Genomic DNA, 15,772 nt, shown 5'->3' on the forward strand with positions numbered 1-15,772 from the left:
CTCAAAAATATAAGGCAGATTTTGCATTATGACATAGATATTATGTATAAGTGTAGAATCGTAATTAATTCAAGCTCGATGGAATTTATCAATAAAGAATATATAATTTTTATCGTCTCTACCGCAATCGTTTTTATCTTAATTATAAAATAACTATTAAATAACATATTCATAACTTCTAAAGCTTGGTCAAACGAGTGCCATTTTCATATATTGGAATTACAAAACAATAACATTAGACTTCCTACTATGAAGTGTTTGATTGATTATTTACATTGAATGTATGGCTAATTAGCATTGATGTAACGAAGCCAAAGATGGTAGGTGTTGTTATGAGAACCTCGTAATTGCTATCAGGAATTTATTTGCAAGTATGATTCTGCTTTGATTTGTTTATGTTTACCGACTGGATTATGCCGAGCGATGCGATGCCTTAGTTAGTATTTTCTACGACTTTAAAAAGAACATTTTTTTCCCGGAGAAACGAGAATATTAAAACATATTTGCTATATGTTGATGATAATGTAGATACAATTTTATAAACAGTTTACATTTACAGATCTTTTTTAAATATATTAACCGTTAATAAATCTAACGTAAGCATTCTGTTTTTTCTTATCATCTACCTATATTTACCTTTTTATTATTTGAACCTAGCGTATTCTAAGTAAAATGTAATTTTTATGAGCCACAAAAAGTAATACCGAAATTTGCGCCAGCATTTTTTGGTCACAAAAAACAAGATACTCTCAATTTATAAAACCCTCCATTATCCGGTTCAAGAGATAACTGTATCTTGACAAGAACTAAGATTTAACGAAACATTTAAATTGGTCCATATGGTTTCTAGCCGAGACACTTGAGCATATAACACCCTCTAACCTCTTTTTGTTTCCATAAAAAGGCATTGAAAAGGCACCAGCTGCTTGCAAGTTGGTAATTGTGTTAGCACGTGCGTATACCTGCTTCAAAGATCATATGCGTGTGTGTGTGATCCTTATGTGTATGTGTGCAAAGGACTATTTTGTGCTCTTGTTTTTGCACGTGATATCTATCCGATGTTGCTGTACAATATATGAAATTGTTCGATGATTCGCTATTTATAGTTATTGTCAGAAATGTTTGGAAAAACTGTAATTAAAAGTGTCTAAATGAAAATGTAAAAACTTAACTCGTCACCTTGACTGTTTTTACGTTTTATGTATAAGAAAACAAAACTTTCCTCTTCCATTCTTAACGTAAGACGGCTTTATTCGTTTTTCATTTCTTGAAGTGCTTTAGATAAAGACGAATAGCACACGTGCTTCTCTCCGCTCTTTTGATGCAGATGTTTCACAGTTTTTAGATTGGATTTTTTTTAGTATTCTTATTTAACGTTATGCTTCCTTATGGAAATGATCTAGAATTGTCTATAATTATAAGTTTACATAATATATTGAAAACGTTAGAATTTGGTTATTTTGTAACCATATGGTTTATAATTAAAGTTGGGCAAAGATTTTTATAAAATAGAACAAATGAACATCTCAACCCAAATACGTTGCATATCATGTCATACTTTGTATAAAGGGCATTGAAACTTTCTGGCATATCAAACCCGCCGCCATTTTGATTTTTTTCAAAATCACGGCACACGATTAAAGTGGTATGTATGGATAGAGGATACATAGACGAACAAAAAATGTCTAATAACATAGCACCCTAAAGCGTCACATTACCGAGATATTTGGAGGTAAATAACAGTTTATTGGAAGAAAGTAGGTAAATTCATAACATAAAAACATACATACATTACATAAAAATGTAAGTAATGTAATGAATACCTACTTTCTTCCTGTAATAGTAATAATCTACCTGGGAGTGATTATTTGGAGATAATCCATACATACCACTTTAATCTATCTTTATCTCTTATCTTTGTTGCCTTAGTTTAATTGAATGTTATATTCATTCAAATATTTATCGGTTGTAAGTAAAAAAATGTACTTAATAGATATATTTTCTACGTTAACTTTGAAAATACAAATCGCAAAGATGTAGCGAAAAATATTTTTTTTGTACCTTCTCGTACCTATGATTTTTCCAACTGCATTAAACTAGACCACATCCCTGCTAGTCTAACTAGAAACGATCAATATGCAGCAACATCTCCAAGTATACGATATACCGTATCGCCTAATTTTATACTTGCAATGGTCACTTGCCGGGACGGGTTGACAAATATGGCTGAAATCCCCGCGGAACGAGGCCGTGGGTGGACTGGTCACACGGCAGTTTTTACGCCTCCGTAATCTAACTGTATCTAAATTCTAATGCCACCTAATGCTCACTGTTTACAGATTGTATGTCAATACTCTTGGTCTCTACCAATACGATGTTAAGAGGAGTGGAGGTGATCCGATACTTGTATGGCTCGTGTTTACTTTTGTGACAATGCTTTTTTGGTATGATAATTAATGCCAACCTAAATGTGTGCTATAAAATGTACATAGTTTATCATGGTATCGGTAGTTAATCATATTTTTAGACATTTCGTTTAATAAACTAACCTTATTACCACCAATAAAGCGCTATAAAATTCTCCATCGCGCAGTAAATTTAGGTACATTTTATTAGTCACGTACTTTATAATGTTCTTAAATATCGACAGAGTTCAAACTTGTTTACCAAACTGTCCATAATATTTATTATCTGTATGATTTTTTTAAGAAATAGATAGCTTTAATCCAATGTTTTATGTTTCCTGTTAAATAGGAAACTATATTAGAAAATAAACATATTTTACACTTTCTTCCGTTTGCAGCGATGTTATTCAAGTCGTGTGTTGAATTGAAATTATACGAACACGTGGGCAGGTTGAGAAGGCGCCGGCGCATCGTATTGTAATTTGTACCCTAAGCCTTTAAATTATTGTCAGAAGGCACATGTAGTGAAACCTTTGTTGGGTACTATTAATGGGACCCATAGAATGTATGTCATAAAGAAATCGAATTGCAAACTATGTGCATAACCAGTTTACAAATATACTTATGTATAATATACCACAAAGTATATTAGACTATATAATAATATGTATAATATACTTTACTAACAGCAATAAACTTAGATACTTTAAAGACGAAGCTTTTGCGCGGTGATCAGAATACGTATTGCCAATAATAATATTATGTGAGAAAATTGGTCCCGTAACCTTATTTGTCGATGTTATGTTTTTATGCTGTTTCAACAAAAATAGATTTATCAATTTTATACCAAGGTTTTTATAGTTAACCCTATGTTGTCGTATTCGTCGTATTTATTTAAGTCGTATTTATTATGATCTAGGTGACCCGGTTTGTGTTTATTACTAAAAAAAGCTTGATCTAATATTTTTTGTAAATTATAGCAATAAATTAAATAATTCAATATACTAAGAAGATGTAATAATGTCCTATAATATTTATTTATTTATTAAAGGCCAAGTTCATAAAAGGCACAAAACGTAAACGCAAGTAGGTATAGAGTCCACGCGATCATATTATTCATTGTTAACTCTTTTTGTTTCTTATTTTATAAGTTTGTTCGTAAGAATAAATAGGTAAATAAAAAAAACCTACAAATATCATTGACAAACGTACATCATCTGTAAATTATATATCCCGTTAGCCTATCATAAGTAGGTGTGCGAGCTAACCTCCTCGCATCCCAATGATACATTTACTTTCGTATTAGAAGGATAATGTCTAATTTCCACCCACAAGAAATCAAAACCATAATCTAAACAAGATGCGGAAAAGCTAATGTTACAATGCCTATAAATTACAATGATAAAAACACACCATTCGAAACAATGGTTTAATCAGCAAACGCATCCAACTGTAAAACTGTAAGTAAAAGTAATCTCAACATCTTAATGATCCATTCATGGTTTAATCTATCATAGTTGGGAATTATGAATGTGTTGAAAGTCGAAATGGTTGATGTGTTGCCAACTTAATTCGTAAAGTTTACCAAAAAATTTTAATCGAATTGACTTAGTTCCCACTTTTTGTACCACACTTTTGCCACGGTCTACTTAAATTTTTAAATAGCACTGAGTACGTTTAATAATATTAAGACATTTCGGAGCTAGTATACCTATTTACCACAAGCGTGTAAATAAAATGAACCTACTGAGAAATAAGCCAAAATCTTGCTACACTTCCCGAATGGAAATTGGAATATAGATCTGAAAGTAGATAGATAGCATTGGAATCGAAAGGGTGAGGGATTTTTACTTCCCAGAGGCCAGACCTCATTGTACAAGATGCTATTACTTGGTAGGATTTTGTAGGATCTATTTCATAGCCAATATTATTTGGGTACTTGTAAATTGTAGATAAACTTTTGCAATTTATTATTTTTGTTAAATAAGTTTCATAGAATACATATTTTTTTACCTTGCCGTGGTTAAAGCGGTAGAGATCATTGCATATTACATGTTCAATTAAGTATCAATGAATTAAATATTTCTGGTGTAAGTACGAAATGAAAGTTGGCAACACTGACTCAAACGCCGTTCCAACTATAGATTAGTACACAATAGGGCGGACGTTGTAAACAGTTAATAAGGGTTTCCTTTGAACTAGTTGCAACAATAACAACTCAAAACAACGTTGATGTAACCAGTAACCACCCGCTTTCGTTCCAATGGTGTATTATTATTAGATTGCTTGATTCTTAATATTGGAGTTTGGTGGGATTTAATAGAATATGAATGTTGGTTAAATCTTTGACTTCAGTTGATTGGGCAGTGTTGCACTTTTATTATTACCAGAATATTTCTTTATATGGCAATCACGGAGTGTTTTAGAGGCTGTTCGCATTCAAAGTTTATTCGGAGTGCAAAATTTCAATATCAATTTAGTTATATGTGTTCGTACCTGAGATTGCTGCACTATAACTGAGTTAATTAGTATGGAGTTAGATGGTTAGAATTGCCACACTTGTCAGTCTTTTGTCTTTTATTGTTGGCTTCTTTCTACAAAACAACTGAACCCCAAAAAGCTTCGAGTTCACCTTGGCACGCCGGATTCTTTTCAGTTTGTTTATTTACCTTTTGAACTAATTCAACACCCGCGGCCAAATGCCGAAGAGTATTGTAATATTTATTTCTAGTCTCGGATTCGTTTCACAATATCCATTGTTCTATGCGTACAATAGATAATGCTTTCGATTGCTCCCGTACATTTGCCTATAATTACATTTTATTTACATGATCGTAAATTCAGTATCAAATGATCCAAACAGTTGCATTATGAAGGTATAAAGTATTAATTAATTGTTTAAGAATTCTGAATAAATTTTTGTGATAAGTATAAAGTTTAAAAGTGATGTACGTAACGACCCAAATACGAAATCACAACAAGATTCTAATAAGTTTAACCCTAATATAATTAAATAAATAATAAAATAAAAATAGTTTATTTAAATAAAAATAGTTTATTTACCCTTCTCAATTTCATACAATATGGAGTAGTAGGGCCCTCCTAGTAAGTTTAATATAAAACCTGTGTCAGGAGGACCCGCTCTTCCTTAACTTAAAATAGGTTATCTACATGAGAAAAATAAACTGTTTAAATAACAAAATATTAATAGTTAAGTGTGGAGTGTATTCGTGTGTGCGTGTGTGTGTGTGTGTGTATGTATTGTGTGTGTGGGCGCATGTGTGCGTGTGTGTGTGGGTGAATGTGTGTGGGTGTGTATGTGTGTGTGTTTAGATTTGTCATTTTATGTATGAGCACGAGTTTGTGAGTGAACAAATTTAATAGCAATTAATATATTTTAGTAGCGTATGATTATGATTAAATTTAAATAAATAATATAGAAACAATAATTACACAGTGCAAGACGTAGCAAGGAGTTTTTCTGTGTCATCATAATTTAGTGTTTTTAGCCAGTTCGTTGTTTTGTTTTTTAAATCACTACACGTTAATCTATTAATGTTTAATAATTTATTAAGATGATTATATATATAAACTGAGTTAGCTGAGTATTGGCGTCTGGCAAAAACAGTTTTGGTACAAATTAACATATAAATAACTTTATAGTAATATTCACTCAAATTATTCATTGCACAATTTAGCATTTCCAAATGTATTGATGAAATTGATTGGTTTCCCGAATAAATAATATCCGTAGCTTGACAATTATTGCTCATTTACATCTAATATGCGCTTCCTGCTGTTAATGTAAATTTAAATGATCATAACTTGAAGATTTTTATTACATATTCAAGAACAACCTCATACAATAACTCGGATAGATAACCAATAGCAACCATATAATTTGGCAAGAAGATTTTTTAAGGTATCTAACCTAACGTAAAAGTAAATTTTAAAGCCAAGTAAGATAATCCTCCAACGAAAACGCTTACTAAATAGGTAGAATTTCTTAATGACGTCTCAGATCGTGGTCTTGACAAATCGGGCATATAATATCTCTTATCTGCGACGAAGCGTGGAGATGCACTTTCCCTCTTTCCTCCACAATCTCTCTAGGAATGTGCAAATTTCTGCGGCTCGAGAATCACGGACACGTCTTGAGTTTTTGTAAGCACGTCGAATATTCCATGGGTATGTTCAAGTAATTTGTGGTATTAAATGCGTAGAGAAATTGAGTGAATGTGTCCATTTGGTGACAGTTTTTGTTGTTGAGTGAGATCTCAGTTTTGTATAATTGATTGAAATCTGTTTGGTTCCATTTATCCAAACAAACGAAATATTAAGAATAGTTCAGGATACATCGCCCATTTTTGCAAGTGACTACTATCAAGCTGATTTTTCGTTTGTAGCTTCATTTTGATGAGACACCGAATAATTTCGTGTACGAAACTCTCGATTGTGGTAGCTAACAGAGATAACAAGGATAAAATTTTTGATTTGATGGTTCTCAAATATTTATTACTAACTGAATTTTTTTTTGTTCAATCTCAAGATAATTACCTTAATTATTCGAAAAAATATTTGTCCTACAAAATCTATGGTTTGTTCAAAGAGTCCCCCTTTCCAAAGTGTATCGATAACGAGGTCATCATAAATGATTACTAACAAGCTGATTTTTTTGTTTTCACTTAGTTAATGTTTATATAATTCAACAGACATATTGTCCTACAAATTGCGTTATAAATATTTGAAAACCATCAAATCAAACATTTTTATCCTTGTTATCTCTGTTAGCTACCACAATCGAGAGTTTCGTACACGAAATTATTCGGTGTCTCATCAAAATAAAGCTACAAACGGAAAATCAGCTTGATAGTAGTCACTTGCAAAAATGGGCGATGTACCTATCCTGAACTAGAAACATAAACTTACACTTACCTATCCCTGTCCTGTCTTTCTTTTATATATGCAATCACCGTAATTTCTACCAATGCCAAGTTTACAGTGTTAACAATTAACATGAGAAATATCAAATAAACTTTACTATGACTACATACTTCATCACCATGAATGAGGAATGTGATACTGCTTTTGCCCAACTCTTTATGTTATAAATATTGAGGTTGAATAAATATTTAAAATGCCTCAAAAACATCTGGTGGTACCTGATCTTTCCGGTCACTGCTACCCACTTCCTACATGAGTGCCCTAAATCTAATATCGACGTCAAAACGTTGTGATGGTTTGTTTCCTACACAATTTTTATACCGGAATACTTTCCGCTGATCGTCTCTTAACAGTTACAAGATATTTTTACATGAACGCATACTGTAATAATTTAATTACCTACCCTGTAAGTTTCTACTTTGTTGCTGTAAGATCGAAATTGAACAGAACATTGAATAGCAACGATGTATAAAGCACGCACATGGGATAGAATAACACAAGCCGAATAAACAATTAATTTTCATTTCATAATTGTGTTTTTAGAAACGCTTTTAGAAGCTTTTAAACATTCAGCCGACATAAATTACCTACGTTAAATTAATAGCATTCGCTCGATGTTAGTCAATAATTGTGGATAATTTTCTTTTTACGTAAATCGATAAATTAATAAATAATAAAATGTGACCCGCCCACGTCGAGTTCGCTAGCTAATCGGTATATTATTTCGATGTCCTACATACAGGCTACCGATACTCGTGATTATGCCGCATTCCTGGGCCACGCAATCGTAGGGAATGGTGATTGGTGACGGAAGGTCGTGGTGAATGCTGATAGCTTTTGCACAGCTTAAAGCTTTTAGATTTTTTTGTTCAATTTTATATAATATAAAAGTAAGTAGTATGTAGTAGTAGGTAAATATAAGCAGGCGTGGCTTAGTTCGCCTCTAACTGATTAATAAATAAAAAACAAAATTATTGTTAAGATTGTTTTTCGCCAATTTATGTGTAGCTGCTTAGTTGTATGAAATGTTAAATAATAGAAAGAGAGAAACAAGAATTCTATTAGCCTTGATTGATATTTCCTTTGCTAGAAGGTTATGTATTGTGGGATATACCGGTAAATAAGACACACCCTTCACTTCAACGACAAAATTCTAAAGGAGAATGCCCATTTTTGGTACTGGTTTTTCTCATGCATCAAGACAACAATACTATTTAAAAAAATCTCGGCAATTTAGAGGCCTTCTTACCATCGGAAAATATATTTTGAACAGGGAATGTTTTGTAAAATCTAATAAGACATGTAATTGTTTAGATCCGTTATTATAGATTTAGTGTCCATTACCTTTTACATTTTTGGTACAGGTTTTTCTCATCCATCAAGATAAAAATACTATTAAAAAAAATCTCGGTAATTTAGAGGCCTTCTTACTATCGGAAAATATATTTTGATCAGGGAATGTTTTATAAAATCTAATAAGACATGTAATTGTTTAGATCCGTTACCATAGATTTAGTATCCATTACCGGTTACCACGGTAACCAAGCGGTAACTATTATGACATTTACTATGGTAAATAGCTAAATGTATTAATATCGATTATTGTTTTCATTGAATTACAAAAAAAACAATTAACATAAAATCACTCTGTAAGGTATTGTTTATACACTGTAGGTTTTTTTACATAGATAGTGAAGTAAAATAATATAAATATATATATATAAAATATTATTATGACATAGCTTGGTAGGTAACCAGTTATTTCTTATTTGTTTCTTTCTTCGAATATGTAGTGAAAAAATGATTCAAACAACAACAACAATATGTGAACCGAATAAAAACTCTATTGGCAGTTTTTAAATATATTATATTTAGGTTTTCTTGAAATCCGTCCCGGAAGATTTCTAGTGCCTACCTACACTAGCCGATGAACAGATAGACTTTGTCTGAAAGCATAAGCTCTACGCATAGATTAAATATGTTAAACGAAAAATAACCTTAACTATTACCTAAATCACACATAAACCCAACTAAATCGGGTTTATTTAAGTTTTGAGGTTAATTCACATTTTTCTCAATATCTTGAAAACCCCTGTTTTTATCACAAAAAAATCAATTGGTAAAAATCTTTTGAATATCGAAGAATTCTCCAAAACCACTCTGGCATTGACGCAACACTATACTGTGGTTCATACTTTCATGGGCATTCTCCTTTAGTTGACATTTCTAATCAGCCCATGGACATTTAAAAATAATAAAAGTAAAATGATTTTAGTTGGAATAAAACCGCGTTAAATTACATCACAGTGATTATTCCTATAACACAAAGGTCAAAGTTAAACCGCATCACAACAAAAGGTTCGTATTTAGCCACCGAACAAGAAGTATCTCTCCAATTAGCGGCCTGTCTCCAACATCCGTTTCCCGAAATCAATATAACTCAGCTCTTATCGAACAGCTCTCGACTTATGGAAATCCGTTGTGCATAATTGATTTGCAAACAAATTCACTCGAATGATTTTGTACGCACGAACGGTCGCACTCGGACGCTTTCCAATTTTAGGACATAGAAAAAATCCTATGAATATTCACGTGGACAATCTGCATAACTCTTTCCAGCTATTATTTTAACGTGTCATACATTTTATTAATTGCTCACTTTAGTATCAGTTGGCGCTTTCAAATTTATTTCCTGTATGTAGGCTATTGATTCGATGAGGTAATGAACTATAAATCTTTGTTGCCTGATAAGCTACATATCAATAATGAGATAATAAAATACATATTTAGATAATCTATGTTATATTGTTTGCTAACTATATACTTTAAGTCCCCAATATAAAATGAAAAAATATATTGACACATTTTCACTACCACATGATAAATAAATTATTGAACTAAGTAATTAACAGTATCTCGTCTCGTTTCAGGCCAGCCTTCGACAACTGGATCTCTCCCTGCTCTCCGAGCTGTGGTCCCTCAGCGAAGCGATGGCGTCCTGGAGGCGGCAGCTGGAGCGCGGGCCGCGGCTCCGACCCGCCCCGCCGCCGCCTCCACCACCGCATTACCTTAGAACATAATAAAACATACAAATATACCTGTGCAATTTCATTCATAAACCAATGTACATAATTACAATGTTCCAAATGTGATTTTTTTATTGTAACAATTTAAATAATGCATTCAGTAGGTACTCCCATTATATGTGGCATGGTAAAACAACATAACTGTGAAATTATCTCGAAGCCAAAATTAAAAATATCGTCCCTTTGACAGTGCCTTTCCCGCGTAAATTTGACGTTAGCTTTTTGGTCAATGCAATCTTTTAAAATGGATTGTGTCTAACAATAAAAAATGTTGTGTGGTTTTATAAAACCACGGTAAAAGTGAAACTTTTTTTCACACTATACCTAGACATTTAACTAAAAATTATCGTACGTCTCGTGCGTCACGCGACATGCGCTACACAGACCAAAAAGTTTGAGACGATGTAATAAAAGTTTCACTTTAATAATACCTATTTAAGTAAATATGGTTTGACTAGTTACTAAATAATGCGACCCTATTTATGGAGCTCAATAGCTATTTTACTTATTGTACTTGTTTGAAAACAACATGCAAGAATGTTTTGTAGCGTCAAATTGGAACATTTTTTTTTAAATAATGGTTCTATCTTACTTATGTAGTGACGAGCTATGTGTTTCATGCTGTGGTTTCACGTCTTTTCTTGCTCATTATGTTGATTGATTGGCAATTAGCATGCTTTCCGATTCACGTGATTAGTTTGTGAATTTTTACATAGGACTTTCGATCGCGTTTACATGTACAATACCAATTTGATTTTAATACTGTGAATATAATAATGTAATACTTTTTCTATTATTTCTGTACTAAATGACACTTTTCTAATTAGTATTTTATAATAAAGTTCTACTACTTTATTAGGTTAAAGATGAAACACATAGATATCGTATCCTAGGTACCTGATATTTATATTTTCAATGCCTATGCCATTTGCATTTCAGAAATCAGTGTCCACGTGTCCCGGCAATAAATTTTAAGTATTGTAGAAGTGTTGTAAAGCATGTAAACTAATAAACATTTAGGTTTTTAATAAATAATTTAAAATTAAAATTGTGTTTTATTTTAATGCCATTTCTCATTTTTTCCGTCTAGCCCCCTTTCGCAACGGGCAATAAGGAACTTTGTTTCATTACATACTATTTTGAAATTTAAAGATACCATGATGACTGATGTTTAAAAATATTTCAAGCTGTTCTTCTTGTTCATATTTTTTTTTATTGATTTTGATTCGTTATTTCAATCCCATCGAATTATAGTTTATCCTTTTGAGAAGTACTACTTTTTTTTAAATACGTACCACAAGATTTATTTCTACGATTTGAAAATCTTACCTACCTCTTATTGGAAGAATAACGCCTTTACGCCGTTAGTACACCGACGCATTCGCGGGCAGCAGCGAAACAACGAAAAATTGTCAGTATTGTTTCGCAAGGAACTGCGAAATGGCCTTAAGGGCGTAAGTATTCATCAAAAAGATTAAAACACGAGTAAATTATTATATTATCTGTTATAAATCTTGGTGTAGTCTGTGCCTCCTACATTATTGTCTGTGGTTAAAACTCAAATGTCATTTGTCAATTGTGTTTTGTGCGAGTTTGGTTGGTTTGTAAACGATACGGCTTCGGCTGTTTTTTATTTAATAATAATACTCCAAATATTTTAGAAATTCATCTTGTTAACCCAAAAACCGATGTCAGAAACTTCTTTACAAGGAAATCAAGCCCCTAAAGAAGACCAACCTCCATCCAAAATACCCGAATCCGTTAAGGTTAGTAAATAAACATTAATCTATGTTTAAATAATGAACAACAGTAATTTACTGAAATTAACATTTTCAGAAAATAATTTCAATGGAAAAAGAAAATGATACGAATGCTAGTCGAAAATCACGAATTGATCTCAACGCACTGCCGACCCGTCAGTATTTGGACCAAACCGTAGTTCCTATATTACTACAAGGACTATCAGCTCTTGCCAAAGAAAGGCCACCAGACCCCATCAATTACCTGGCAGCTTATTTACTGAAAAATAAAAGCACCTTCGATAATAATAATGCAAACGCAAATAATAATCCACCGCCAAACACACAAACTTAGATAAATATTAATATTTAATTTACCATGGAAACTTTGCTCATACCTATATCAGTGTATAATAAACCTATAAGATGCAGGATTGTATATTAATGTACAAAAATCTCATGTTATTTATATGTAAGCATGCTGATATATGTGTGGTTTAAGTATCTAAGTATCTTAAGCCAATTGTGGTCTTAAAGATATATAAGATAAATTATCTTTGTAAATATTTCACCTTTAGTAATCCATGTGTTCTGACATCTTTAGAATATGACTAAAATAAGGATTAGTTTATGTAATGGGGGAATGATTTTCTTTTAAATATTGAACAGAATATGTTGAGACACACTTTTGTTTTACATTATAATATAATATAAACATTTCTTAAATGAAAACATCTTTTTTAATTTTGCACTCAGGGGCTGTTCTTAAAGTCAATCCTCAATATTATTTATTGAATAATAGCCCTTTTTCAAAATATTGGAGAATGCCACTGTGTTCCATCTCATTTCATAATTTGCCGGGGCTATCGGTACTCCTATGAAATTGTGAACAATGGACAATCATTCACTGTCGCACATGGTCTGCTCGAGCCGTCGCGACTGATTCAAGCCGTCAACGTAAGGTTTGTAGCGACGGCTTGAGCAGTCAACAGCCAACCACTCGAGTAGTCCGTGTACGTAGGTCAACTGTTTGAGCTGCCTGCTGTTCTTCTAAATACTGCAGGCTCAAATCCTTTTGGTTTCAATAAAATATATTAAAAACAAATGGCATTAGATAAACTATAATTGTCAACAGCTTGGTTATATTATTCTACAAGCTATAAATTGCACAATTTAATAGAAAGTACATACGGAATTGTATAAAATTGTTCCATTGACTACTAGTAAGTAAATAGACATTATATTGCTATTTAAAATATAAATTTCAATAATTAAAAGTCTGTTTCATTCATAATTCCTCTACTTATTTTTTACTTTATACTGGAAGTTAAGAAACAACACAACAATATTTATTTAAATACAAATTTATTCCACAGAGTAATAAACCAATTACTAAATTATTGACAGCATATAGTTCATTAAGTAAGTACTTATAATCTTGCAAAAACTATTCCTTTTGCTGGGTTTCCTCAAGGAATTTCTGTCTATGCAGAAGCCAAGAGTCATTATCATCAGCACCTTCCTCCTCACCAACTACCGAGGGCAATTCAAATTGTATTATATCAGTCTCAATACTTTCTTCAGTCAAAGACGGTATAGAGTCATGAACTGGCAAGGGCACCGGTTCCGGCGGAAGGAACTCCGCCATGTACGCTGTAACGTTTCGAGCGCGCCAAACCGAAATTTTACCTGAAAATTTTTTTAATAAATTTTAGCACATGCAAACCTATTTGAAAAATATCTGTATTTCTCATTTAAATTTAAATAACTTATTATTTATTTAATTATTCTTGCAACTAAACTCACATATCTATTTTATGATTGTCATTATAAATAATAAATATAAATATCTGTGGCTTAGTTTAAATTTAAAATTAAAAAAAAAAATACAACGTAAATTTACCCAAAGTCTCGTCAATTTCTATTTCCTCCTCCCCTTCTTCCAACCGTTCCTCTTTGACTTCCTTATCTTCCTTTTCCTCTTCTCCCTCACCAAACTCCTCTAATGCCGGGTCTTTCGTCAGCAAATAAAACCCGTGCTGCATGCAATTTGTGTCGAACACAAAGCAGCCTGGGCCTTTTGGTTTTCCCTTGAGCCACGACCCGTGGTATCGTACACGCGGGTTAATAATTTGACCGGGCCCTTCGATCACTCCTTCCACCCATGTACCCATGAATTTTATCTGAAAAATGTCAACTCTCAGATTTATTGTAAATTTGAAAAAATAAATGAATGAATATAGATTTTTAAAGAAAAGAAAAAAATATTAATGAAAGAAACTCAAAAATCAAGAAATCAATTTGTACAATTTTACTTTTGTATCGTAAAACTATTGATTCGATTTGGATTCCCTAATGCGGAACCTAAATAGAAAAATTGTGTAGCGTGTTAAAACTAAACGAAATAAAGGAAGGAATCTCTCAACATTATGAATTTTGTTTTATTTACCTGGTATTCTGAAAAGAAATAAGTCCCTAATCCATGACGCTTTCCTTTAAACCAGGCTCCCTCATAAATATCCCCATTCGGATAGTAATATGCGCCAAAACCTTGTTTCAAATCATGTCGCCAATCACCTTCATAACGCGAACCATCTGGATAAGTCATTTGCCCAACCCCATATTTCATAGCTTTTCTCCATTCGCCTAAAAATGATAATTGACTTACTGCATATAAACGAAATAATACATGAGTAGATATTTATATGTAATTGTGAGTTTAGGCAGCTTATTAATGAATATATATTTTTCAAAGGCGCTTTCAATTCAATAACCTTCGTATCTTGCACCATTTTTAAAGACATAAAGGCCTTTCCCGTTTCTCATTCCCCTACAATAACAGCCCTGGTAGAAGTCTCCGTTCGGAAGTACAGCCCATCCTTCACCATGCCTTTCTCCTTCAGCATTTCGACCGCCTACGTAAATCTAAACACAGATGTGGTATTAAAAATTTGCATTCTAATTATTGTAGGCGTAAGAAATATTTCACGGAATAGATCAGATTTAATACTTTTTTACTCTACGTAAAAAATAAACATTGAGACATGATTAATTTTAATTCTTAAAAATTACGTACTCCAATAGTATCCTCATCTTCACCTCCTTCACCTTTATCTTCAGCCATACTTTAAATACTATATTATTTTTTTCAATATATTTATTTATTGAAGAAACCTTTGAATACTTATATGTAATTTGGCATATTAAATATTGACGTTTGCTTAGACGTTTGTTACTTATATAAAAATTGATAAATTTTATTTCAATAATAAAGAGGTCAAATGTAAACAAATAAAAATACGCTAAGGCTAAGCAGAAAATAATTTGGCAATTTAAAAGGCAATGAAGTAAATAACTAGTTCACATCTGAGAATAATTTTGTAATAACAATACAATAAAATAAAACAACCATTAAACAATAATTATTTATTTGTCAGTTCATCAGAAATAAATTAATAACGCAGGAGAAGCGAAATGTTTAAATATTAGTTAACATCGAGATTTGTTCACCGTATTATTAAAATATTATGCTTTTTGTGAGGAAGTAAATTGATATAAATTAATCTATATACAGTTACTTGTAAAACACCTGCAGCAA

General features: G+C 32.1%; 3 protein-coding genes across 3 annotated transcripts in view; 2 read left to right on the forward strand and 1 right to left on the reverse strand.

Annotated features, from left to right (window-relative positions):
* Nucleotides 1-11,483, forward strand: part of LOC123693593 (anaphase-promoting complex subunit 11-like) — a 42,560-nt gene extending 31,077 nt beyond the window's left edge. The window contains exon 3 of the mRNA XM_045638758.1: nt 10,280-11,483. Within this exon, the coding sequence (XP_045494714.1) occupies nt 10,280-10,429 (150 nt within the window). The 3' untranslated portion in view covers nt 10,430-11,483. The remainder of the gene's footprint in view (nt 1-10,279) is intronic.
* Nucleotides 11,484-11,998: 515 nt separating this feature from the next.
* On the forward strand, nt 11,999-12,857 carry LOC123694034 (protein dpy-30 homolog). Its single transcript, XM_045639328.1, has 2 exons — nt 11,999-12,201; nt 12,272-12,857. Exons 1-2 carry the CDS (start codon nt 12,124-12,126, stop codon nt 12,527-12,529), a joined length of 336 nt encoding a protein of 111 aa, XP_045495284.1. The 5' UTR covers nt 11,999-12,123; the 3' UTR covers nt 12,530-12,857.
* Nucleotides 12,858-13,528: 671 nt separating this feature from the next.
* Nucleotides 13,529-15,379, reverse strand: LOC123694033 (radial spoke head 1 homolog). Its single transcript, XM_045639327.1, has 5 exons — nt 15,251-15,379; nt 14,949-15,099; nt 14,624-14,820; nt 14,078-14,357; nt 13,529-13,863 (listed from the first exon to the last, which is right to left on the reverse strand). Exons 1-5 carry the CDS (start codon nt 15,296-15,298, stop codon nt 13,622-13,624), a joined length of 918 nt encoding a protein of 305 aa, XP_045495283.1. The 5' UTR covers nt 15,299-15,379; the 3' UTR covers nt 13,529-13,621.
* Between the last annotated feature and the right edge of the window lie 393 nt (nt 15,380-15,772).

This window comes from Colias croceus, chromosome 8, assembly GCF_905220415.1.
Source record: "Colias croceus chromosome 8, ilColCroc2.1".
NCBI classification, from domain to species: Eukaryota; Metazoa; Arthropoda; class Insecta; order Lepidoptera; family Pieridae; genus Colias; species Colias croceus.

Excerpts from the sequence above, each read along its gene's own strand:
- LOC123694034 (XM_045639328.1), top strand. The coding sequence starts at position 12,124 with ATGTCAGAAACTTCTTTACAAGGAAATCAAGCCCCTAAAGAAGACCAA. Across the intron at positions 12,202-12,271 it reads AAATACCCGAATCCGTTAAG|AAAATAATTTCAATGGAAAA; the intron begins GTTAGTAAATAA and ends TAACATTTTCAG.
- LOC123694033 (XM_045639327.1), bottom strand. The coding sequence starts at position 15,298 with ATGGCTGAAGATAAAGGTGAAGGAGGTGAAGATGAGGATACTATTGGA. Across the intron at positions 15,100-15,250 it reads AAGATGAGGATACTATTGGA|ATTTACGTAGGCGGTCGAAA; the intron begins GTACGTAATTTT and ends ATCTGTGTTTAG. Across the intron at positions 13,864-14,077 it reads AGAAATTGACGAGACTTTGG|GTAAAATTTCGGTTTGGCGC; the intron begins GTAAATTTACGT and ends AAAAATTTTCAG.